The 27994-nt window shown below is 45.1% G+C and overlaps 1 protein-coding gene across 1 annotated transcript in view; it reads left to right on the forward strand.

The window, feature by feature from the left end:
- cemip2 (cell migration inducing hyaluronidase 2) overlaps positions 1 to 27994 on the forward strand; it is a gene marked incomplete at its 5' end in the record, with an annotated part of 63682 nt that overhangs the window by 14678 nt on the left and 21010 nt on the right. The window contains 2 exons of the mRNA XM_079516028.1: positions 20411 to 20580; positions 22624 to 22815. Of these exons, the coding sequence (XP_079372154.1) occupies positions 20411 to 20580; positions 22624 to 22815 (362 nt within the window). The remainder of the gene's footprint in view (positions 1 to 20410; positions 20581 to 22623; positions 22816 to 27994) is intronic.

Consider the following 27994-nt stretch of genomic DNA (forward strand, 5'->3'; position numbering starts at 1 on the left):
AGGTGTGTGAATGTGTGTGTAAATGGGTGAATGTAATGCACACTATGTAAAGGTGTGTGAATGTGTGTGTGAATGGGTGAATGTAATGCACAATCTATGTAAAGCGCTTAGGCTTTGGATAAAAGCGCATGGCTGATCTGGAAGCTCAAAATGCGAAGCAACACGTTGAAGGTCTGCTTTTGTTTTTGTGTGCGTGTGTCATTTTTCAATATGTTATGGTTCTGATGGCAAATATTAGTGCTTATTACAAGTCACTGATTTTGGCAGATTCAGGTTATTTTCACGTACTTAACGTACATTAAGTAAAACTAGTTAAAAAAAAAGAAAGCAAGCAAGTCACTGCCGTTTCATCCTGGATATCCGTTTCATCCTGGATATCCGCTCCTCCGCCGCCCTGATGATTTCCCCCGAATACGTTCCGCTGCTTCCAGGGTTTGTGTGAAAATGTGCTGACGAGGCTGGACGGCCTTCGAGCAACAACACACAAAAAAGGAGTTGAATGAATGTGGAGGGAGGGAGGGAGGAAGGGAGGGAGGGAGGGAGGGAGGAGGCTAGGGAGGGAGGGAGGGAGGAGGCTCCGTGTGGAGGGAGGGAGGGAGGGAGAGAGAGAGGGAGAAGGCTAGGGAGGGAGGGAGGGAGGAGGCTCCGTGAGAGAGAGAGAGAGAGAGAGAGAGAGCTCCATGTGCTCATAAAACTTTAATTGTGTTTGCCCTCGAGGGATGTCACTGCATGCTCCTCAGCAGCACACACATGCAGTTTACAATTTAGGACATTTAGCAGACGCTCTTAATCCTGATCGATTTACAGTATATAAGTAAGGAAAACAAACACGAGGTAACAAAGCATAGAGCATAGATCCTATTCTAGGATCATGGGTAAAGCAACAACTTATCGTCAGTCTGAAGTTTACAGTATAATATCATTTCACATCTATAATCTGTACATTGAAACTATGTAGGATGCCAGGTCTACAAATGCCTGCCATCGCACAAACTCCAGCTTTTCACCAGAGGAAAAAAAACTCTTCTCTGAACAACCAATATGTCAATTTGAAGCTATGATTCCCTGCTTTCATATGACATGAAACAACGAAAATAAAAATAAAAAATCCAATGGCAGTCCCTGAGTCAAATTTGGTCACAAATGATCTGGCATCGTTGTAAGTAACATGCTATCTAAATTACATGTTAGCCTTTGCATAAAACTGCAATGACGTCGAGGCAAGCTCTACACACGCATGCGCGCACACGCGCACACACAAACACACACACACACACACACATGCACACATGCACACTTGCATGTAAACTAAACTCACATTTGCACCACAGTCACCGTATGGAAAGTCTTATATAGCCTTTGAGCAGAGGCAGCATTTCAGTTTGTGTTTGCGGCCTGGCCTGGTTTTCTGTGGCTGGCTGGGTTTTGGTTGGCTGGACAGCCAACAACTACGCCACGCTCTTCCCCCAGTGTCACATTTCACCTCTGAGGAGGAGGAGGAGGGGGGGGGGGGCACGGCTCTGATCCAATCAAATCCAGAGCGTGACAGGCCGTCTGAATCGATCGTACAGTAAGTCACTTACTGTATGGGTTGTAGTTCTCAGTCGGCACGACTGATTTCTGTCATTTTTGAGAGGCGCTATAGCCACTCCTCTATTCAGCTATTAGAGCTGGTTTCCGTCCAACACAAACATCACTTTCCCATTGACAATGAATGGACAATTTTACGTCATATGTGTCTGAGCAAATTGACATGTCAGTTGACAAGTTTCAGTCGACTAAAGGTCATGAGATTTTAGTCGACTAAATCTACAGTTTATTTAGTCGACTAAAATGTGTTTTGGCGGTGCCTTGATGCCGTCGTAACGACTGATTTTACACTTGCTGAAAATAGCGGATCTACAAGCTCACAACGCAACCAAGTGTAAAATGACTTATACTGGATCTCTTATTCTCTTGTCCACTAGTCCCTTTCCTAGCATTTTAGTCTAGTTGATGAAATTGTCAATACATTTTGTCTTAGTTTTAGTCATCATATCTTAGTTTTCATGTAGTTTTCGTCAGTGGAAAAAGGTAGTCGACGAACATTTTTCGTCTTAGTTTTAGTTGACAAACAACACTGACGGGGACGTCGACGACGATTTCGTCGCGGACCATTTTTGTTAATTGCAAGTAGAAAAGTACGTCAACATGTTATGTCATGATGATGTACGATGATAAGAGCGCCCCTCACTTCACACGGGTGTGATTCAGCGCCTCCCATATACAGCTTTCGTCCCCGCCCACACGTCTCAATATTTGCCATTGACAATGAAAGGAGAAATTAGGTCATAATGTTCCCCAAATATGACGGAAATATGTTGCAACAAACATTAAGATGCTAAAAGAATGCACTGTAGGACTTACCTTGACGTGTATCCAAAATCATTCAATCATTCCACTCCTCTTTAGTTTCATGTCAGTTTGACTCGTCCAAAGATGCAGGGTGGAGATCCTTGTCTAGAATCCAATTCTTTGTTTGTAATCCATAAATGGCATTCCTCCTCCAGAGCTTCTATCAGACAGCTAGGAGGAGAGAATGCTCTTGGAAATATTGCCTAGGTTTTGAATTAGCAGTTTAATGGGATAGTTCAGATTTCTTTTCATACTTAAGCTGTATGAAATACTTGCCATTAATATAGTGGTTGCAACTGTATTGATTGATTGCCCGAGTCCCGTGGTGGGAGTTCTGCTCTGGTTTTGGTCAATATTAAGTAGTTCTGGTCATTTTGTGGGGGGCACAGGGGGCAGTAAAAGTAAATTAATTCACAAAACTAACGTCCTTTGTATTGTTGATCTATTTCTAAAATATTAGTGCACCTTTCGTTCAACTTTTACCCCTCTATCACATGGAACTATTTTTTTGGGTGTAGTAATATGGAAACAAAAAAACCTAGCCTATCTCCTGTTTCTGTAGCCAGGAGTCCCATATGGCAGGAGCCTATCTCCTGTTTCTGTAGCCAGGAGGCCCATAGGACAGGAGCCTATCTCCTGTTTCTGTAGCCATGAGGCCCATAGCGCAGGAGCCTATCTGCTGTTTCTGTAGCCATGAGGCCCATAGGGCAGGACCCTATCTCCTGTTTCTGTAGCCATGAGGCCCATAGGGCAGGAGCCTATCTCCTGTTTCTGTAGCCATGAGGCCCATAGGGCAGGAGCCTATCTCCTGTTTCTGTAGCCATGAGGCCCATAGGGCAGGAGCCTATCTCCTGTTTCTGTAGCCATGAGGCCCATAGGACAGGACCCTATCTCCTGTTTCTGTAGCCATGAGGCCGGCAGGAATCTATCTCCGGTTTCTGTAGCCATGAGGCCCATAGGGCAGGAGCCTATCTCCTGTTTCTGTAGCCATGAGGCCCATAGGGCAGGAGCCTATCTCCTGGTTCTGTAGCCATGAGGCCGGCAGGAGTCAATCTCCTGTTTCTGTAGCCATGAGGCCGGCAGGAGTCTATCTCCTGTTTCTGTAGCCATGAGGCCCATAGGGCAGGAGCCTATCTCCTGTTTCTGTAGCCATGAGGCCCATAGGGCAGGAGCCTATCTCCTGTTTCTGTAGCCATGAGGCCCATAGGGCAGGAGCCTATCTCCTGTTTCTGTAGCCATGAGGCCCATAGGACAGGACCCTATCTCCTGTTTCTGTAGCCATGAGGCCGGCAGGAATCTATCTCCTGTTTCTGTAGCCATGAGGCCCATAGGGCAGGAGCCTATCTCCTGTTTCTGTAGCCATGAGGCCCATAGGGCAGGAGCCTATCTCCTGGTTCTGTAGCCATGAGGCCGGCAGGAGTCAATCTCCTGTTTCTGTAGCCATGAGGCCGGCAGGAGTCTATCTCCTGTTTCTGTAGCCATGAGGCCCATAGGGCAGGAGCCTATCTCCTGTTTCTGTAGCCATGAGGCCCATAGGGCAGGATCCTATCTCCTGTTTCTGTAGCCATGAGGCCCATAGGGCAGGAGCCTATCTCTTGTTTCTGTAGCCATGAGGCCCATAGGGCAGGAGCCTATCTCCTGTTTCTGTAGCCATGAGGCCGGCAGGAGTCTATCTCCTGTTTCTGTAGCCATGAGGCCCATAGGGCAGGAGCCTATCTCCTGTTTCTTTAGCGTGATGCAGCTTGATGTACGAGTATAGAGTCCCGCTGGACATGACGCTAGTATGTCGCTGGGACTTATAATACCCCAATCCAACCCTTGATGCTGAGTGCCAAGCATTTATTTTATAGTCTTTGGTATGAGCCGGCCTGGGAATGGAACCCCGACCTCCCAGTCTCAGGGCGGACTCTTTAACCACAAGGCCACCGAGCCATTGTACTTTTAAAACGCGACATTGACCTGTTGACGGGGAGTTCAGCTTGGACGTGGCTAAAGCGTGGTAGCTCACAGCCGTCGATGCTTCCTCCGACGGACACATCAAAGAGCGTGTTGGCTCCTGGCTCGTGTCTGCCTGCCAAACCCCGGCCCGCTGTCTCTCAACCGTTATCTATCAGAATGACACACACACACACGCACGCGCACACACACACACGCGCACGCACGCACGCACGCACGCACGCACGCACGCACGCACGCACGCACGCACGCACGCACACACACACACACACACACACACACACACACACACATGCAGACCTCCAGGCTGTGCACATTAGTGTCATCATTACCGCACACACAATGAGGTTGTTAAACCACTGACGCAATGATCATCATGGAAGGGGGGGGGGGGGAAATAAACAACAAGTGTGTGTGTAGTACTTTCTCTTCCTGGAACTATACTATAGTTCCTGTGAGTCGCTCGCTCACTGCAGCTGCAACTCTAATGTGTTTCCCAGACAATGCGTCGGGGGGCCCATGCAGAAAATCAAAACATTTCCATGTAACTTCTGGAAAGTTAAAAACAAATATTGAAAATAGCCAATATCTTTTTCAATAACTAGATAACCTTTGGCTAGACATTTAGCAATATCTGTCTGTCTGTCTGTCTGTCTGTCTGTCTGTCTGTCTGTCTGTCTGTCTGTCTGTCTGTCTGTCTGTCTACATGGAACCAAAAATTCAGAGGAAAAGAGAAGGGAACCCGCACACTCATATGCTCCAAACACATTTGGAGCATATGAGTTCCCTTCTCTCTTTTCCTACATGTCACTTTTTGAACCCAGCACCTCCACGAAGTGATGTGCGTATTTTACTATAGTTTCTGTAAATGCATTCAGAACCTGCAATGTCACAACGTGTCACCAAAGCGACCATGACTTGTGGAAATGGCTATTTTAAGTATGTGGGGAAAAGTATGTGTAAAGAGCTTCATAAAAGTATTTACAAAGGATCGAGCTGCTCAAGTTGAAACGTTTGGTAACCTGACAGCCCTACTGTACGAGTATTTCCATATATTGATACTTTTACTTGAGTGAAACATTCGAGTACTTTTTTTTCTCCACTGCTGCCAACTGCTCTAATGTATGTATGTAGGACACCAGACAGTCACGCACGCAGACACACACACACAAACAAACACACGCACGTGCATACGCGTGTGCACACACACACAGACACACACAGAATCTCACACGCCAGTGTAAATTGGCAGCCGGGGGACAGACAGACAGAGGCCCGTTTGATTATGTATTTTTTCCCTCTTTTGCCCCTGGCAGGAAAAGAACCCTGTCCATATAGAGGCTGTAATGACAGGCTGCCAGCCCTGGCTCTATCGTATCCCCACATGGGGGCCTGTTTGTGGGGCAATGGGGGTGGCGCTGGGAAGGCTCTCTGACCCAGACTGGGTCTATCCTGTTTTGGTGTGACAGTGGGGCGGTGGGCACCGTGGCGGGGTGGCGGGCTCTTTCATCTCTATCGGCTTGTGTTTTATTGGCTTTGGTGTTGGCAGGGACCCCCCCCCCCGCTGCCCGCTGCCTGCCACGTTATTAGCCCATTTTAGACCTGAGGCCGATTATATATAAAAATAAAAAAGGGCTTCTAAGTTTTCTGAAAAACCTATGTTTCTGATGTCCGTGGTTTCCAAACTCATGTCAAGGAACCCCCCAAAATGTTATGTAATTAGCCGCAAAGATTTGAGTTAAAAACGTTCGCTCATTCGGCACATTTTCACAATTAAAAAAAATAAATAGCAGATCTACAAGCTCGTAGCGTGTGTGTGTGTGTGTGTGTGTGTGTGTGTGTGTGTGTGTGTGTGTGTGTGTGTGTGTGTGTGTGTGTGTGTGTGTGTGTGTGTGTGTGTGTGTGTGTGTGTGTGTGTGTGTGTGTGTGTGTGTGTGTGTGTGTGTGTGTGTGTGTGTGTGTGTGTGTGTGTGTGTGTGTGTGTGTGTGTGTGTGTGTGTGCATTTCAACATGACAATACACAACAAAATGCTATCTTATTTCCATCTACTTCCCGTCTGCATACATTTAATTTACACCCTATTCTCCATGTGCATCAATCACACTCATTACTCACTCCAAACACCTTCCTTGCTCACTACAATTAGCAGTGCAACATCACCAGGGTGACAACATCGCAATGCAGACGACACGTGGAACTCGAATCAAGTTCCTAGTACATCCAGAAAGAAAAGTCCTATCTGATTGCATTAAAGGAGCATTCAGTGATTTCCGCCCGGTAACAAAATGTGCACATGCACGCTCTACAGTGGGGGGAAGTGCAACAGGCCATCAGCATGTGCACCAAGGCCCGCCCCCACTCAATCATGATTGGAGGAAGGCCCCACTCATCCTGATTGGATGAAGGCTTTGCCACCCAAAGCCCAAACCGAAACTAGGGTTTTTTTGACCCCAGGGGCTCACTGGGGACAGGGAGGAACTCCTTATATGGTCAGCACACTTTATAGTAGGGAGGATTATCCAAAAAATAAGTGATATTTGAATTAAGTGAAATCACTGAATATACCTTTAAACAATTTGCCACTCACGTTATGCACGTGCATACCCTCAATACCAGGGGTTCCCAAACGTTTTCGTGTCAAGGACCCCCAAATTGACACCAATCAGCCCTGTGGACCCCCATTTGAAAGGTTATTCCAGGGACCCCCATAAGAGGAGATTATTACGGCTCTAGCAGTGATTCTCAACCCATTTAATTTCAAGGACCCCCAGTTTGACATGCATTAGTCTACGGACCCCCATTTAATGGCATTTCTATCTTTGGGACCCGCAGTTTATATTGTAAAAATCAATGTTAATTTAACTCTGAGATTGTACAAATGGAACGGGTCCATTTGGTTCCATTTGTACACTCTCAGAGTTACAGACCCATAAGGGTCCACTTGGTTCCAAACTATCATTTAGCTGGGGACCCCCTGAAACTCCCTCAAGGACCCCTGGGGGTCCCCGGACCCCACTTTGAGAACCACTGCTCTATACAGAACAACAGTATACTAGTATTACACACCTATCAATGCTATATACAGAACAACAGTATACTAGTATTACACACCTATCCATCTATACAGAACAACAGTATACTAGTATTACACACCTATCCATCTATACAGAACAACAGTAGACTAGTATTACACACCTATCCATCTATACAGAACAACAGTATACTAGTATTACACACCTATCCATCTATACAGAACAACAGTAGACTAGTATTACACACCTATCCATCTATACAGAACAACAGTAGACTAGTATTACACACCTATCCATCTATACAGAACAACAGTATACTAGTATTACACACCTATCCATCTATACAGAACAACAGTAGACTAGTATTACACACCTATCCATCTATACAGAACAACAGTAGACTAGTATTACACACCTATCCATCTATACAGAACAACAGTAGACTAGTATTACACACCTATCCATCTATACAGAACAACAGTAGACTAGTATTACACACCTATCCATCTATACAGAACAACAGTATACTAGTATTACACACCTATCCATCTATACAGAACAACAGTAGACTAGTATTACACACCTATCCATCTATACAGAACAACAGTATACTAGTATTACACACCTATCCATCTATACAGAACAACAGTAGACTAGTATTACACACCTATCCATCTATACAGAACAACAGTATACTAGTATTACACACCTATCCATCTATACAGAACAACAGTAGACTAGTATTACACACCTATCCATCAGTGGCGTTTCCAGGAATTACATTTTGGGCAGGCAAGAATTACATTTTGGACAGGCAAGATGTGTTAATTGTCGTCTCCCCGCGCACAATCGTAGCACTAAAGGTTTTCAAAGAGATATACCTGCCAGACGAGTAGTATACAAAGGCTGAAAGGCATGCATTTACATTCCAATGGGTGATTGAGGGTCGCGCTCTACCGCGACGGCCAATCAGCTGTCCATTAATAGTTCTCAGGTCTTGTTTTTGTCCTTTTTTTTCTTATTGTATGGATCCAGAAATGGATTTGGACAGGCGGACGCCTGCCCTCGCCTTATTGTAGATACGCCTCTGCTATCCATGCTATCCTGCACTTTGCAGACAAAACAACAAGGTTACAGTGTCCCACCTCCAAAAAAAATAAAGTGTCCCTGCATTGCGATCAGTGCAGAGCCGATCAAATATACTGTTCACAGTGCGATCGGTACAATAACCAACCATACCCTGGGCTAAAAAGTGTCATTAGAGGTCAGAATCCTCCTCGGTAGACATTGGATTCCAAGCGCTACGGTATGTGACCTGGCAGAGTGATCTGGTTGTAAATCCTGCTGGCACAAAGTGGAAATAGCAGATGTAATCGGACTTCAGGGCGCGGGGAGGGGAGAGCACATATAACCGAAGCTTAATGTGAATCTAAATCACTGTTCTCCTCCAGTATATAGACTTTGGTGGAGAGAGGGGGGGTCACGTGTTTGTTTGTACATGAAAGCCAAAATGTGGAGTTGATTCTCTTGGACGGAGCGCTAAACGTAACCACTGCCATAACATGGTGGAAAAGTGAACCCAGCGCTGCAGGCCAACAGCATGGCTCTCCTCATGAAGTAGGACCTTATGTTACATTATGTTAAAGGTGAATCTGGGACACGGCGGCATCATCTGGCCTTCCTCTGCTCTCTTCCTCTTCCTCTGCTTCTTCATCATCTGGCCTTCCTCTGCTCTCTTCCTCTTCCTCTGCTTCTTCATCATCTGGCCTTCCTCTGCTTCTTCATCATCATCATCTGGCCTTCCTCTGCTTCTCCTCCATCATCTGGCCTTCCTCTGCTTCTTCATCTTCATCATCTGGCCTTCCTCTGCTTCTCCTCCATCATCTGGCCTTCCTCTGCTTCTTCATCTTCATCATCTGGCCTTCCTCTGCTTCTCCTCCATCATCTGGCCTTCCTCTGCTTCTTCATCTTCATCATCTGGCCTTCCTCTGCTTCTCCTCCATCATCTGGCCTTCCTCTGCTTCTTCATCTTCATCATCTGGCCTTCCTCTGCTTCTTGTTCTTCATCATCTGGCCTTCCTCTGCTTCTTCATCTTCATCATCTGGCCTTCCTCTGCTTCTTGTTCTTCATCATCTGGCCTTCCTCTGCTTCTTGTTCTTCATCATCTGGCCTTCCTCTGCTTCTTCATCTTCATCATCTGGCCTTCCTCTGCTTCTTGTTCTTCATCATCTGGCCTTCCTCTGCTTCTTGTTCTTCATCATCTGGCCTTCCTCTGCTTCTTGTTCTTCATCATCTGGCCTTCCTCTGCTTCTTCATCATCTGGCCTTCCTCTGCTTCTTCATCATCTGGCCTTCCTCTGCTCTCTTCCTCTTCCTCTGCTTCTTCATCATCTGGCCTTCCTCTGCTTCTTCTCCTCCATCATCTGGCCTTCCTCTGCTCTCTTCCTCTTCCTCTGCTTCTTCATCATCTGGCCTTCCTCTGCTTCTTGCGAGAACCGGCCAGGAAATAACGTCTCACTGCTATAGCGGAGGAAGTGATGAAAGCACAGTGTGCTTCATCGGCAGGCCGTAAAAGTCCCACATATAAGGTTTTAAGAGAGTACGTTAAAGAGTCCAAGCCAAGGAGAGTACGTTAAAGAGTCCAAGCCAAGGATGAAAAAATGCAAACAAAGAAATAACCAAATGCCAAATGCATTTTCATTCCCTCCTGAGGATCCTCTAGCAGTTCATTGGTTTCCAAACGGTCGTCCGGGACCCCCAGGGTCACCAGGGACCCCCAGGGTCATAATCCAGGGACCCCCGGGGTCACCAGGGACCCCCAGGGTCATAATCCAGGGACCCCCGGGGTCATAAGGCAGGGACCCCCAGGGTCATAATCCAGGGACCCCCAGGGTCATAATGCAGGGACCCCCAGGGTCATAATGCAGGGACCCCCAGGGTCATAATGCAGGGACCCCCAGGGTCATAATGTAGGGACCCCCAGGGTCATAATCCAGGGACCCCCAGGGTCATAATGCAGGGACCCCCAGGGTCATAATGCAGGGACCCCCAGGGTCATAATGTAGGGACCCCCAGGGTCATAATCCAGGGACCCCCAGGGTCATAATGTAGGGACCCCCAGGGTCAAAATGAAGGGACCCCCAGGGTCATAATCCAGGGACCCCCAGGGTCATAATCCAGGGACCCCCAGGGTCATAATCCAGGGACCCCCAGGGTCATAATGTAGGGACCCCCAGGGTCATAATCCAGGGACCCCCAGGGTCATAATCCAGGGACCCCCAGGGTCACCAGGGACCCCCGGGGTCATAATCCAGGGACCCCCGGGGTCATAATGCAGGGACCCCCAGGGTCATAATGCAGGGACCCCCAGGGTCATAATCCAGGGACCCCCAGGGTCATAATGCAGGGACCCCCAGGGTCATAATGCAGGGACCCCCAGGGTCATAATGTAGGGACCCCCAGGGTCATAATCCAGGGACCCCCAGGGTCATAATGCAGGGACCCCCAGGGTCATAATGTAGGGACCCCCAGGGTCATAATCCAGGGACCCCCAGGGTCATAATGTAGGGACCCCCAGGGTCATAATGAAGGGACCCCCAGGGTCATAATCCAGGGACCCCCAGGGTCATAATCCAGGGACCCCCAGGGTCATAATGTAGGGACCCCCAGGGTCATAATCCAGGGACCCCCAGGGTCATAATGTAGGGACCCCCAGGGTCATAATGTAGGGACCCCCAGGGTCATAATGTAGGGACCCCCAGGGTCATAATCCAGGGACCCCCAGGGTCATAATCCAGGGACCCCCAGGGTCATAATGTAGGGACCCCCAGGGTCATAATGTAGGGACCCCCAGGGTCATAATGTAGGGACCCCCAGGGTCATAATCCAGGGACCCCCACTAGTGGTCTTTGCAGTCTCAATACCTAATCTACAGTAGTATGTATCGAGACTAGTTACTGTAATGCTTTCACAGATCTGTACATGTTACAATTTAGATTAGGGGTCCCGGACCCAGACATTCATGTATGTAATGTATGTATGTATCTATTATTGTCTCCTCCAGGCCGAAGGCATGGGGAGACAGAGAGTATGTTTTGCAGATTTTATCACACAGATTTTATCATGCAAATCGGTATGCACCAGTGTTGTTTTCGTCGACTAAAACTAAGGCGAAAAATTTTCGTAGACGAAAACTAAACGGAAACTACATGAAAACTAAGCGATGATGACTAAAACTAAGACCAAATATACTGACGATTTCGTCAACAAATAAAAACTATAGACTAAAATGTTAGGAAGGGACTAGTGGACAAGAGATCCAGCATTTTACACTTGGGTGCATGCTGAAAATAGCAGATCTACAAGCTCGTAGGCCGTAGGGCATGTATCGGCTATTTTTAGCAAGTGAAAAAACAGTCATTACGACGGCATCAAAGCCCACCTAAACACATTTTGTTCGACTAAATCAACTAGATTTAGTCAACTAAAATCTTATGATATTTAGTCGACTAAAACTAGACCAACACTAAAACATTCTGGGTGACTAAAATGTGACTAAAACTAAATGAAAACTATTCAAGAGACTACGACTAAAACTAAAATCTAAAATTGCTGCCAAAAACAACACTAGTATACACACTGGGCAGTATTATGCGTGTCTTAAGTACCAGGTCTTATGACTTAACTTAAGACCTGGAGGCGTGGTCAATGCTGTCCAGGTCTTAAGTTAAGTAATAAGACCTGGTACTTAAGACACGCATAATACTGCCCACTATCTCTATAGTCACGTGATCAACAACACAGATCTGTTTGATGTTTCATATATTACTCCTACCCATTTTGTCCAAACATCACAAATGCTGTTATCCTGGTGGAGACCGGTGCCCCTGAGGGGCACTTTTTTTTAGTTTTCTCTGTCAGGCACAATTTTTTTCCCAACTATTTTTATTGTTATTTTCTTTAATAAATCTATGCTATTGAACACCCTATATCCACATCACATGGTCCATGCCTTCTAACTTCACTTGAGCTTGATATCAACTTTGTTTGAGGCACAGAGGCTTTAAAGGTTTTAAAAAACACTTATTACTTTTTTTTTGTTATTATTTAGCTTTTCCCGACAGCAAAACATAATTATTGTGAAATTGTTCAAAGGAATTCTCACATCCGCCATCACCGCATGCATCCATCCATCCTTCCATAATGATTGTGGACAAACGTCATCAACATAACACATCGTTTACACCATTTGGTAAACATTTAGCACTTTAAGCGTTTTAGAAGTCACACCCCTGGGAGAGAGGAGAGACCACCACCGGTGCGTCCATAACCTCATTGTGGTCCAGTGGAATTCTTAAACAGGACCTCCTTTACGGAGATGACAGTGATAAGGCAGCAACAATGGCCCCCGAGGAGCACATGCTCTGTCTGTGTGTGACAGCTCCATATGTGCATTGTGTATAAGCCTTGACACACACGCTACAAGTGTAGCCTTTTTTCTGTCAATGATGAATGGCCCCCGGCCCCCGGCCCGGCCTGGCCCCCAGGGACGTGCAGAGAGTGTTAGAGGGGGCAGGGGGCTGAAATCCTGTTAAGAGGGCACTTTTGGACAGAAATATGCGAAAATAGCAGATCTACAAGCTCTCGACGCGTCGCACTGCAACGCGTTGAGAGCTTGTAGATCAGCTATTTTCGTGGCGCAACCCAGCACTCTTTAGCTATAGTGGAGATGCTGGTGTGTGACGACATGGATTTCTAAACAAATTAGTTCAACGCAAAATACTGTGTTCACGTTCAGGAGACTTCGGGGGGAAAAAAGCAATTCTCCTGAATGCTGCCTTCCGCCATGGCATGGAAAGGAGAGGAGGGACATCCTCCCACGGGGTAGCACACCTAAACCTAACCTTAACCCATGTCTAACCAATGACTAGTCTAAACTAAGTATGCACCCCGGGACATTTGCATTTCTTCCACCATAGTAAATGCTGCATTCGTGGTCTGGAGAGGGCAGTTGTTTTACAGACGGGTAAAAGGGCAGGGGCTGAAGCCCCCTTTGATGGCCCGGCCCGGCCCAGGGGGGACCGGGGGACGGAGAACCTAAGGTCACGTCAGTGTTGGTGACGAGGGTCCCGTAAGGTCATCTGATAATGACAGAGAGAGAGAGACAGACAGACAAATGCCTCCCGAAAGACTTTATTTTCTTCTCTGTTTACACTCGGCCTCATATCCTAATGGGTTAATGGCCCTACGCCCCTCCATCACTCCACACCCACTGTGTCATTCCTCTCCTTCTTCCTCCATGCATGCACTCCTTCATTCTTCTACCATCTGTAGTGGGATTTTCAAGATGAGAATACTACACTTCCTTAAGAAGCATAGGAAGCAAGGTTTCCACCTGTTGGTTGCCTGTCAAGATGACCTATTCTTACCCAAGACCCATGTTTGACCATGTTGACTGACCACTGACCTATCCCCCAATGTATTATTGTTCCTTCATTGTGTATAAGAGAGACGCATGTGAACAGCTCTGGAGGCTTGCATCCGTGCACCTCCCTGGGCTGGTACAGACCATGTTCCATCCGTGCACCTCCCTGGGCTGGTACAGACCATGTTCCATCCGTGCACCTCCCTGGGCTGGTACAGACCATGTTCCTTGTAATAAACGTGACATTGTTTCAGTCCACTCTCCACCACACATCTTTCTCCGATCTCCATATACTCCTTCATTCTCTACCTATATCCGCAAGCTCACAACGCCGACGCCTTGTGAGCTTGTAGATCGGCTATTTTCGGAGCGCAACCAAACCTAAGATGACTCGTCTTTTACATAGTTCTACTGGATCTCTTCTCCACTAAAAAAAAAGTTTCGTCTTTTATTTGTTGACAAAATTGGCAATATATTTAGTCTTCATTTTAGTCAACATACCCTGTAGCTTAGTTTGTATTCAGTTTTTGTTTGGGTTTCGTCAGTGAAAAAAAAACGGTAGTGCACGCACGCACGCACGCACGCACGCACACTTCATTATCCAATGTAGTTCACACCCTGCCTGTACCGGGCCAGCCGTACCATCTGTAAGATATTACATAAGGATGACATGAATGTACTGTATGTGTGTGTGTGCTGCATTCACAACGTCTGCTGTTCCCACATCTGCTACCGGCGGTAGAGGGTGCATCTCTATAGGGCCTTCATTCAATGGACTGTTCCAACATCTGCTACCGGCGGTAGAGGGTGCATCTCTATAGGGCCTTCATTCAATGGACTGTTCCAACATCTGCTACCGGCGGTAGAGGGTGCATCTCTATAGGGCCTTCATTCAATGGACGTTTACATTCAACATGCATTTCATTCACACATCGGTGGTTCTCAATATTTCATCTCAAGGACCCCAACAATTATATGTGATATTCCCCCGACCCCCCATCTGAAAATATGTTGTTCCAGGGACCCTCAAGAAGCAAAGATTTGAGTTAAAAACTGAAACTCTGAAAGAATATATATTCAAAGATTTGAGGCACATTTTCACGATTTTTCAAAAATAGCAGATCTACAAGCTTGTAGATCTGCTATTTTTCAATAGCTAAATTATAACATAATGTTTGACACACAAAGGGGTTCCCGCCCAAAATGGGTTAACCCATTTAGACCTGAGGCAGAGTCTAAGAAAAAAAAAGTCTGCTAAATCCTAAAAGGTTTTCTGTAAAACCCTATGTTTCTATGTCGGTGGTGCTCAACCTATTTATGTCAAGGACCACCAGTATTGACCTTTAGCTATGCCCCGCCCTCTCCGACTTAGACACTCCCACTTGGACACTTTCCAGCCGGGCTCATTCATTCCAATGTAAATAGCATGGATTTTACACATTAAATACTGGTTCATTTTTGGAACCAGACCTTCAAAAACTCTTCCAAAGGCCTGCCATATGCCCTGGAAAAATACCGTATGTGCGTGACATTTATTTTTTAAAACAATGTTTTATCATATAGGAAAACTATTGGTGGAGAGGTTTGTCTAACCCATGTTATGCTTAGCTGTGATTGGACCATAGCAGTTTGGGGAGGTGCTTAGCTATAGGTCAATTTGAGCATGATAGTGCGAGAAGGGGACACGGACATTGCGTAAACACAGACATTGAAGACGAAGGTGAATTGGCGCAAATTCCAATTCACCCTTTGTCAAGTCCCGCCCATGGTTGTGCCCCTCTTCGCACCCATTGGTTGCCGTTTCGTGGTTGGACAAAAATCCTCTCTCTCCATCCACTACCATTGAAATAACGTGTTTTACAGTTGCTTCGTATTGATATTCTGTGCGTTTAATTCTTGTTTTAAACTTGGTGTCAGTAAAAACTAAGGAACATCTGCAGGTGCAGCATGGTGACATGTTTGTTTTGTTTTAGTTTTTATTCCAAAAAAGATGTTTTAGCAAATTCGACTTAACCCATTTTGGTTTTTGGTGTTAGCATTATGTTATGCTTTAGCTTTTGAAAAATAGCAGATCTACAAGCTCATAGCGCGCCACCGAGTGGCGCGCTACGAGCTTGTAGGTCTGCTATTTTTGAAAAATCGAAGAACCACTGACATAGAAACATAGCTTTTTCAGAAAACTGTCAGGATTTAGAAGACATTTTTAGAATCGTTCCCAGGTCAAAATGGGTTAAAGGCGAAAACAGCGCGGCACAAGACAGAAAGAGCCTGCTGGTTGGTCAGTCAGGGACCAATCGGAAGGCTGACAAAGGGTGAATTGGCCCCGGAATGAGATGAGCGTCCCTCATTTATCAGTGTGTAAACAGAGTCACGTTGTGACAGACGGCAGCGTTGTCCTGACAGTGCAGCAGTTAATATAGCAGCAGTGGATGGAGTTATTTTAACACGTTGTCCTGACAGTGCAGCCGTTAATATAGTAGCAGTGGATGGAGTTATTTTAACACGTTGTCCTGACAGTGCAGCCGTTAATATAGTAGCAGTGGATGGAGTTATTTTAACACGTTGTCCTGACAGTGCAGCAGTTAATATAGTAGAGTTATTTTAACACGTTGTCCTGACAGTGCAGCAGTTAATATAGTAGAGTTATTTTAACACGTTGTCCTGACAGTGCAGCAGTTAATATAGTAGAGTTATTTTAACACGTTGTCCTGACAGTGCAGCAGTTAATATAGTAGAGTTATTTTAACACGTTGTCCTGACAGTGCAGCAGTTAATATAGTAGAGTTATTTTAACACGTTGTCCTGACAGTGCAGCAGTTAATATAGTAGCAGTGGATGGAGTTATTTTAACACAGTTAATATAGTAGCAGTGGATGGAGTTATTTTAACACAGTTAATATAGTAGCAGTGGATGGAGTTATTTTAACAGTTAATATAGTAGCAGTGGATGGAGTTATTTTAACAGTTAATATAGTAGCAGTGGATGGAGTTATTTTAACACAGTTAATATAGTAGCAGTGGATGGAGTTATTTTAACAGTTAATATAGTAGCAGTGGATGGAGTTATTTTAACACAGTTAATATAGTAGCAGTGGATGGAGTTATTTTAACACAGTTAATATAGTAGCAGTGGATGGAGTTATTTTAACAGTTAATATAGTAGCAGTGGATGGAGTTATTTTAACACAGTTAATATAGTAGCAGTGGATGGAGTTATTTTAACAGTTAATATAGTAGCAGTGGATGGAGTTATTTTAACAGTTAATATAGTAGCAGTGGATGGAGTTATTTTAACAGTTAATATAGTAGCAGTCGATGGAGTTATTTTAACAGTTAATATAGTAGCAGTGGATGGAGTTATTTTAACACAGTTAATATAGTAGCAGTGGATGGAGTTATTTTAACAGTTAATATAGTAGCAGTGGATGGAGTTATTTTAACACAGTTAATATAGTAGCAGTGGATGGAGTTATTTAAACAGTTAATATAGTAGCAGTCGATGGAGTTATTTTAACAGTTAATATAGTAGCAGTGGATGGAGTTATTTTAACAGTTAATATAGTAGCAGTGGATGGAGTTATTTTAACAGTTAATATAGTAGCAGTGGATGGAGTTATTTTAACAGTTAATATAGTAGCAGTGGATGGAGTTATTTTAACAGTTAATATAGTAGCAGTGGATGGAGTTATTTTAACAGTTAATATAGTAGCAGTGGATGGAGTTATTTTAACAGTTAATATAGTAGCAGTGGATGGAGTTATTTTAACAGTTAATATAGTAGCAGTGGATGGAGTTATTTTAACAGTTAATATAGTAGCAGTGGATGGAGTTATTTTAACAGTTAATATAGTAGCAGTGGATGGAGTTATTTTAACAGTTAATATAGTAGCAGTGGATGGAGTTATTTTAACACGCCCCCCAGTAGTTCATATAGTAGCAGTGGATGGAGTTATTTTAACACGCGCCCCAGTAGTTCATATAGTAGCAGTGGATGGAGTTATTTTAACACGCCCCCCAGTAGTTCATATAGTAGCAGTGGATGGAGTTATTTTAACACGTTGTCCTGACAGTGCAGCAGTTAATATAGTAGCAGTGGATGGAGTTATTTTAACAGTTAATATAGTAGCAGTGGATGGAGTTATTTTAACAGTTAATATAGTAGCAGTGGATGGAGTTATTTTAACAGTTAATATAGTAGCAGTGGATGGAGTTATTTTAACAGTTAATATAGTAGCAGTGGATGGAGTTATTTTAACAGTTAATATAGTAGCAGTGGATGGAGTTATTTTAACAGTTAATATAGTAGCAGTGGATGGAGTTATTTTAACAGTTAATATAGTAGCAGTGGATGGAGTTATTTTAACACGCGCCCCAGTAGTTAATATAGTAGCAGTGGATGGAGTTATTTTAACACGCCCCCCAGTAGTTCATATAGTAGCAGTGGATGGAGTTATTTTAACACGCCCCCCAGTAGTTCATATAGTAGCAGTGGATGGAGTTATTTTAACACGCGCCCCAGTAGTTCATATAGTAGCAGTGGATGGAGTTATTTTAACACGCGCCCCAGTAGTTCATATAGTAGCAGTGGATGGAGTTATTTTAACACGTTGTCCTGACAGTGCAGCAGTTAATATAGTAGCAGTGGATGGAGTTATTTTAACAGTTAATATAGTAGCAGTGGATGGAGTTATTTTAACAGTTAATATAGTAGCAGTGGATGGAGTTATTTTAACAGTTAATATAGTAGCAGTGGATGGAGTTATTTTAACAGTTAATATAGTAGCAGTGGATGGAGTTATTTTAACAGTTAATATAGTAGCAGTGGATGGAGTTATTTTAACACGCGCCCCAGGAGCAGAAATACCACGACCAGCTACGAGCTGCAGTAGCAGTAACTTCTCAATGAGACTGTAAAACTGGATTAAATCAGCGCTATTTCTGTACCGTGTGTGTGTGTGTGTGTGTGTGTGTGTGTGTGTGTGTGTGTGTGTGTGTGTGTGTGTGTGTGTGTGTGTGTGTGTGTGTGTGTGTGTGTGTGTGTGTGTGTGTGTGTGTGTGTGTGTGTGTGTGTGTGTGCCATAGCGTGCACGCGCTTGCCCATGTGCATGCACAGCCAGCAGATATTAATAAAAATAATTCAATCCATGATCACTCAACTCTTCCCAGTTGCTCAGTCTAGAAGCCCCCCACGCTCACTCACACGCACATGCACACACGCACACACATGCATGCACGCACACACACACACACACATGCACGCGCACACACACACAGCTTCTTGGAGAGAGATGAGACGAGGCTGTAATGAAGTCCCAGTGATGAGGATTAACCCATTAAGACCTGAGGTCTGGCTTTGTGAAATAAAATAAAAAATATCAAAATTATTCAAGATTTTCAAAACATTTCAAGAATAGCAGATCTGTACAAGCTCGCAGTGCAGCCCAAATTGATGTGCTGTGAACTTGTATATCTGCTACTTTTTTGAGATCCTATAAGAGTTGTCTTCCATTGCTTGCTAATGTAACTAACATCTAAAATGACAACACGGAGTCACGGACGCTACCGCGGTTTTGAAGGGTTAACAGCGAGTCACATGGACATATCTTCAGATCTGACCTTTAGAAGACCCCCCCCTCCCCCCTCCCCCGGTCTAATTAAATTAAATTAAATTAAATATCTTGCTCATCTTCCCCGAACGCTCATCTCTAAGAAGAAAAGTCACACCCGTGATATTAAAGTCGAACTCATGTTGATTAGGTGATGTAATGGTGATGTAAAACAACACAAACATTAAATTCCATTAACAATAAAGAGACAATATGACGTAATCAGGCACATTATGATGTAAATATTCCCTTCATTGTCGATGGAGTTTACAAAACAAACATTGCACTAAAGCCAAACATTAAACCTGTATATAGGAGGCGCTATAACGCCCCTCAAAAGAAGAAATGATTGGAGTGTATAATTAATGTCCAGTTCAGCTGTGTGTCTGATCTATCTATCTATCTATCTATCTATCTATCTATCTATCTATCTATCTATCTATCTATCTATCTATCTATCTATCTATCTATCTGTGGGTCTGTTTTCACAACAAGCAACAAGCGGTGACTCACGCTGTTCCCATCAGAATCACATTGGCGTGTCCGTGCAGGGCGGAGAACAACTCTAATAGGATTTAAAACGTGATGTGGCGTGAAAACTGGAATTTAAAGAGCGTGTCGTGCCAATGTCCCAATCTTTATATGCAATTACCAAGCAAACCTCTCTCTCTCTCTCTCTCTCTCTCTCTCTCTCTCTCTCTCTCTCTCTCTCTTCTCTCTCGATTCAATTCAATTCAAAGGAGCTTTATTAGCATGAGAAAACGTTTACATTGCCAAAGCAGAAGTGGAACAAGACAATCAAAATAAAACATAAAACAATGTATTTACAAATATATATTGGATATAAATAGGATTTAAATAAAGGTGTACACAGAGCTGTGTTACATTAACATTTTGGGTAATACTATCTTGTGAAACTATAAAAAGATTGTGCATTTTCTGTCAGAGATAGTTATACAATATTCATCTCTCTCTCTCCCCCTCCCTCCCCCCGCAGACAGGCGTGGGCTCTGGTGTCGGTGGTGGGCGGTGGGAACGCGTCGTGTTCGGAGGACGTGCGCGAGCACGAGAACCACGACACGGGAGGCCAGGCCATGGCCCGGAGGACCTTCACCACCGTGGACGGCGTGGCCTTCTCTGTGACGGCCTACAGCGAGTGGAGGAACGGTAAGAACCTTCTCTGTGACGGCCTACAGCGAGTGGAGGAACGGTAAGAACCTCCTCCTACAGCGAGTGGAGGAACGGTAAGACCCTCCTCTGTGACGGCCTACAGCGAGTGGAGGAATGGTAAGAACCTTCTCTGTGACGGCCTACAGCGAGTGGAGGAACGGTAAGAACCTACTCTGTGACGGCCTACAGCGAGTGGAGGAACGGTAAGAACCTACTCTGTGACGGCCTACAGCGAGTGGAGGAACGGTAAGAACCTCCTCTGTGACGGCCTACAGCGAGTGGAGGAACGGTAAGAACCTTCTCTGTGACGGCCTACAGCGAGTGGAGGAACGGTAAGAACCTACTCTGTGACGGCCTACAGCGAGTGGAGGAACGGTAAGAACCTCCTCTGTGACGGCCTACAGCGAGTGGAGGAACGGTAAGAACCTCCTCTGTGACGGCCTACAGCGAGTGGAGGAACGGTAAGAACCTCCTCTGTGACGGCCTACAGCGAGTGGAGGAACGGTAAGAACCTCCTCTGTGACGGCCTACAATGAGTGGAGGAACGGTAAGAACCTACTCTGTGACGGCCTACAGCGAGTGGAGGAACGGTAAGAACCTTCTCTGTGACGGCCTACAGCGAGTGGAGGAACGGTAAGAACCTACTCTGTGACGGCCTACAGCGAGTGGAGGAACGGTAAGAACCTTCTCTGTGACGGCCTACAATGAGTGGAGGAACGGTAAGAACCTACTCTGTGACGGCCTACAGCGAGTGGAGGAACGGTAAGAACCTACTCTGTGACGGCCTACAGCGAGTGGAGGAACGGTAAGAACCTCCTCTGTGACGGCCTACAGCGAGTGGAGGAACGGTAAGAACCTTCTCTGTGACGGCCTACAATGAGTGGAGGAACGGTAAGAACCTACTCTGTGACGGCCTACAGCGAGTGGAGGAACGGTAAGAACCTACTCTGTGACGGCCTACAGCGAGTGGAGGAACGGTAAGAACCTCCTCTGTGACGGCCTACAGCGAGTGGAGGAACGGTAAGAACCTCCTCTGTGACGGCCTACAGCGAGTGGAGGAACGGTAAGAACCTCCTCTGTGACGGCCTACAATGAGTGGAGGAACGGTAAGAACCTACTCTGTGACGGCCTACAGCGAGTGGAGGAACGGTAAGAACCTACTCTGTGACGGCCTACAGCGAGTGGAGGAACGGTAAGAACCTACTCTGTGACGGCCTACAGCGAGTGGAGGAACGGTAAGAACCTTCTCTGTGACGGCCTACAATGAGTGGAGGAACGGTAAGAACCTACTCTGTGACGGCCTACAGCGAGTGGAGGAACGGTAAGAACCTACTCTGTGACGGCCTACAGCGAGTGGAGGAACGGTAAGAACCTCCTCTGTGACGGCCTACAGCGAGTGGAGGAACGGTAAGAACCTACTCTGTGACGGCCTACAGCGAGTGGAGGAACGGTAAGAACCTATACTCTGTGACGGCCTACAATGAGTGGAGGAACGGTAAGAACCTACTCTGTGACGGCCTACAGCGAGTGGAGGAACGGTAAGAACCTACTCTGTGACGGCCTACAGCGAGTGGAGGAACGGTAAGAACCTTCTCTGTGACAGCCTACAGCGAGTGGAGGAACGGTAAGAACCTCCTCTGTGACGGCCTACAGCGAGTGGAGGAACGGTAAGAACCTCCTCTGTGACGGCCTACAGCGAGTGGAGGAACGGTAAGAACCTTCTCTGTGACGGCCTACAGCGAGTGGAGGAACGGTAAGAACCTCCTCTGTGACGGCCTACAGCGAGTGGAGGAACGGTAAGAACCTCCTCTGTGACGGCCTACAGCGAGTGGAGGAACGGTATAACTTTGGGACGTGCCCAAAGTATCACTAAAGGGGCTCCATTTTCGGCCTTTTTCTTCTTTTTTTTTTACTATTTTGAAAAACATTTTTGAATAGTTAACACCCCCGTCGCCCAGGACGAAGTTCTTTGTCAGTGGAATGAGATAGTGATATTGGAGGGAAAGCAGCGATATTGAACGTGGTTTTCCGTGTCCGCAGGTTTTCCCATCTCGGGCTTCCAGGTGGACGCTGTGGACCAGGTGGTGCTGAACCTGCAGGATGAGGTAAAGCAGACCTGGCGCCCCGGGGACCACATCGTGGTTGCCAGCACGGACTATTCCATGCACCAGGCCGAGGAGTTCACGCTGCTGCCCTGCCCCGAGTGCAGCGGCCGGCAGGTCCGCATACAAGGTATGAGCGTCTCTCGTGGCATCGTTCTTTATTTCAAGTTGTTAGCTCATCTCAGTACAGTCAAAATGGTAGCATCACCCCGTCCATTCTCCCTCAGTCCCTGATTTACCTCCCCTTTATTTCCCAAACACACCCCCCAAATAGACAGTCAGTGACAGGTGTTTATTCAAATACAACAGGAAATAGACAGATGATAACAGGTGGTGGTTCACGTCTCCGTTTATGGTCGACATTAGAGCAAGCAGGAAACAACCTATTCCAAGCGATCTAAGATGAGAGCACACTATTAGTATGTGAGCATGGGAACTCCAGCTGTCATTATTGACAGCTGGAGTTGGATGCTTCCTTTCGTTGCTATTCTGATTGTTGACCAACACCCACGAATAGGTAATAGTAACAGTTCATCCTGGCTTAGAGACTACAGCTACAGCTGTCAGGTGACAACTGTTGGTTAGTTTGAATGCGTAGTGAGTGATCGTTCCCTTCTATTTGACCAAATGGAATACAAAATAATTCTTATTGAATAGTATAATTGACATTCTAAAATTGCCATTACAGAACCGAACCGATATGGAACCGAGCAACATTCTAATTTGCCGCGCCCGACTTGAAATGGACCCGAAATAATTGGACCCGGTCCGATCCGGAGCCGATAAAAACAGGATCCGATCCGAAATAAACCTACCTGATCCGAAAGACCCGTTACACCCGTGGTGTGTCCAATCCTATATTATGCTTATTTTCACCGTGACTGTGATTATGAGACTGAACACTGAAGATGTTCCCGTCTTCTGCATGTCGTAAGTAAGCAGTGAGTCACACTAAGGCTCTGGCAGCTTACCGTCTGCGTCGACAATGACAACAAAACGGTCCCAGACATCTGACTTCCCTTTAGGAGATTGCGTGCTGTAATCGTTTGCTTGTAGTTTGCGTTTCACCGATTTCACCTCGCTCAAGAAGGGGGCCGCCATGATGATGTTCGTGTTAGTGTTCGTGTTGTTACTGTGACTGCGCGCACACACTGTGGGCACGTTCGGAAATAGCGCACTGAGCGCACTGTGCAATGCAAACTAATAGGCGAGTGTGCTCCGGTGCGGTATTTCCGAACACGCCCTGTGACACACCCACCACCAGTGGATACGTTCCATTTCCAAATCCTCGAGGCGTGTATTTTAGAACATAATTATTACAACGCAGTTGAACGCACGCATAACCATAATATGTGACCACACGCGATATAGAGCCTGCCATCGCGGGGGTGGCAATTGTTGAGGACAGCTGAAAGACTATTTTCTTTGTCCTTTTTTATTTTTCTGTCTAAAATAATCTGAAGCTATATTATTATTCATGTCATGTTAGAGCAGGTCTGTAATAAATGTCAGAGCTGATATCGACATATAAATATGAAATAAATGCTTAAACATGTCACTATGTCTAATGTTATAACCATTGGGTTAACCAATGCTAACTAGACATACGGCTTCCCTGCTATAGTATGCAAATTCCGCTAAAATCCCTTTTTGTACACAATCGTTTTGGAAGATAATACTAGTCTTTTACTAACTGGCTAACAGAAATAGCACAGAAATAAGTATTAACAACGATATTTTGTAAAAAGTGTGTTTATTTTGGTCCGCCTAAAGCTAATTCATGCTAATGTTCCAGCTGGGGGCACTGTTGACCACAACAATGGAAAAAGCGGAAATGGCTTCCTATTTCCAATAGCAGAAGAAGAAGACTCGAATGAATGTATTGTAAACATTGTAACATTATGTCACCATAACGTGGTTATTATTAGTTGCTTTGGAATGTACCTGCCATGAAAATTAAGGTCATAATAACGCAGATCGCATCGATATGTAATATAGCGCGATAATGTACTTGTTTTAGCTTACAGGATTGATATCAATATATTAGCTAAATGTAGCTAACGGCTATCATTGTGGGGTTGCCAGTTTCTGCGAGAGAAATAAGCAACCCGGTATATGAAAACAAGCCCAAAATAAGCGAAAATAGCGGATCTACATGCATACAAACAACACAAATCTTGTGTCTGGCATAAATTATTTTCAGATGGGGGTCTGCAGACAAATAATAATAATAACAGGCTAATGAAACAGAGGAATTAAGAGAAGAGCCAAGAGGGCACAATTTGTGCTGGGAGGGTTTGAGAGCAAACTGTCCTGTTGTCTGTTGGTTACTGTTTTTTTATTTTTTTATTTATTGCATTCATATAGCTCTTTTATTTGTACTCATCTGGAACATTTACATAGGCCTAATTTATCTGCCACTGTTATTTTCCCTTTTTCATACTACAAAAGGCCAAATAAATACAGTAGCCTATTTTAAAAAGGAGAGATAACAGGCAAACGATCAAGATAACAACATTCTCTAATTGTGTAGACTTATTGTAAATTAAGTAATGCAGATGTTTAACAATTATGTATATCTTGAGAGTGTAAAATGAAACAAAATGGACCTTTTTAAGGTTTCTTTTTACACTTGATAGTTAAAGATCTAATAAGGGTCCACTTGGTTACCAACTCTCCATAATCAACTACACTTTAAAAACAAGCCCAAATAATCAACTACACTTTATTTTTGTCAAATACATTTTTATTAACAGGTTATAAATTATTATAAAATTGGTACAGTAGGCCTATGCATTATTTTTCTTTAGAAACAAGGCCAACTAATTATAATAAGCAGACATGGCAACACTGCTGGTTGACTAATGGAGAAATGAAGGGAAAACAGCGCCCCCTAAAGTCACAGATCACTGAACTAAAGCTTAGAAGTCCATTTTCTCTGCTTGGTCTTTTTTCCACTACTCCTGCAAGACATTTTTCTATAAGCCATATCTCCAAACCTGGTGGGTCAAACTGAACAACCAATATGTCAATTTGAAGCTATGATTCCCTGCTTTCACATGACATGAAAAAACGGAAATTCAAAAAAATCCAATGGCAGCCCCTCGGTCAAATCTGGTCACATATGTCTATTTTCAAAACCTATTTTAAAGTTAAAAGGTTTAATATATAATAAAGCTCGGGTCCTGCACGGGCATTTTGGGTATTCTGCATTTCAGATGCCCGGAACGAGGCCCGCAGCTTTGAAATGGAACAGACCCGTTCCCCGACGGCATGTCAATATTTTGATGGTCTCTGCGGTGGAGGTGTGGAGTGAAGCTAGCAAACAAAGGACTTCTGAGGACATATGCGCACACACATGCATAGTGGTGCACGCACACACACGTACCCGCACGCACGCACGCACGCACGCACGCACGCACGCAACCTTTCGGTACATGACACTGGTTGGTACGCAACTAACCTCAACCTGAATGTTTTCCTAATTGTTAAATCTTTATTTAACCGTAAAACAAAATGTATTTCTTGTGAGGACCTGGAAAATAGTCCTCACAGCGTCTTCATTCTCAAATTCTATATACTATAATACTTTTGATCCTCACGGGATCCGCACGTAATTCCGACGGAGCTCGAACACGCGCTGCTCCCGTGCTTGTGTAACGCCCGGGATTCGAACTCGGGCCTCCCACGTGGAAGTCCAACATCCTAACCACTAGACCAAAGGGATATCTCTCTGGACCAGGGGAGATATTAGACTTTTGAGGCCATCAGGCTGAGGCTCTGAGCCACTCTGCTACACTTAGAGGTTATGGTTAGGTTAGGGGTTGTTGTCGTTTGTCGGACCAATGACCATTGTCTGAACTAAATTCTGCACCCGATCCTCACAAGTATAGTAACACACACCCACACACACACACACCCACACAGTAACACACATGTGCACATGCACTTAGCGCTGCGGCCGACGGGCTCTGGCGTCATGGGAGTGGGGTCCGCCTGTACTCGTAAATCATTCACCATCCATCCGTCCCATCCCACCCCGACACATTATTCTCTCTCTCTGATTCATAGCCTGTTGTTCCGCCCAGCATCACTCGCTCCATGCACGGACCCCCCCCCCCCCCCCCCTCCCCCCCGCCCAGCATCACTCGCTCCATGCACGGACCCCCCCCCCCCCCTCCCCCCCGCCCAGCATCACTCGCTCCATGCACGGACAGCTTATTAATCATCTCATAAACGGAATACAATGCTGTTCGTGAGACGCCAAAATGAAACGCAAATGTCTGTTTGGTTATTTTCGTGCTCTCTCCCCCCACCTCGGCGCGGAGTTCCCCCATTGTGTCGGTTAACCCATTTATGACGGGAACCCCGTTTTGGTGTTTTTAAGCATCATGATATAGTTTAGCTAATGAAAAATAGCAGATCTACAAGCTCATAGCGCGGCACCGAGTGCCTGGCTACGAGCTTATAGGTCTGCTATTTTTGAAAAATCGTTAAAATGTGTCGCAAATCTTTGAATATATATTCTTTCAGAGCGAAATTTTTTAACTCAAATCTTTGCTTGGGGGTCCCTGGACCAACATATTTTCAGATGTTTCATGTAATCTTTGTGGTCCTTGACATGAAAATGTTTGAGAACGACTGATAGAAAGATGGGTTTCTCAGAAAACGTTTTATTTCGAAGCCTTTTTGTTTAATCGTCCTCGGGTCTAAATGGGTTAACCCATTTTGGGCGGGAACCCCTTTTGGTGTTAGCATTATGTTATGCTTTAGCTATTGAAAAATAGCAGATCTACAAGCTCATAGCGCGCCACTCGGTGGCGCGCTATGAGCTTGTAGATCTGCTATTTTTGAAAAATCGAAGAACGACTGACGTAGAAACATAGCTTTTTCAGAAAACTGTCAGGATGTAGAAGACATTTTTATAATCTGATCTCAGGTCTGAATGGGTTAAGTCTATTTGCCAACGCAGTGGACACTAAAGCATGCTGTGACCAGGGTTGTCATGATCATGGTGATGAATGGCCGGCCGTACAAATCGTTAACAATTAACTTTTAGTTTTTGTTTGTCCCTTTGGCATTGATCATTGGAACTTAAATACATCAAAATGACATGTTTGTTTTTGCCTTTCATGCTTCATGAACAAACCGTTGCGCTATAGGTGCGGCGCTCCACCTCAGAAATCCACCTCGCGTTGCGAAACAGGGACAATAAAGCCTCTCCGACCCACTTACTTACTTACTTACTTACTTACTTACTTACTTACTTGGATTTGTATTCTTGGGTGAACTTTTGAACAACATATTTT

This window comes from Electrona antarctica (assembly GCF_951216825.1).
Source record: "Electrona antarctica genome assembly, chromosome: 12".
NCBI classification, from domain to species: Eukaryota; Metazoa; Chordata; class Actinopteri; order Myctophiformes; family Myctophidae; genus Electrona; species Electrona antarctica.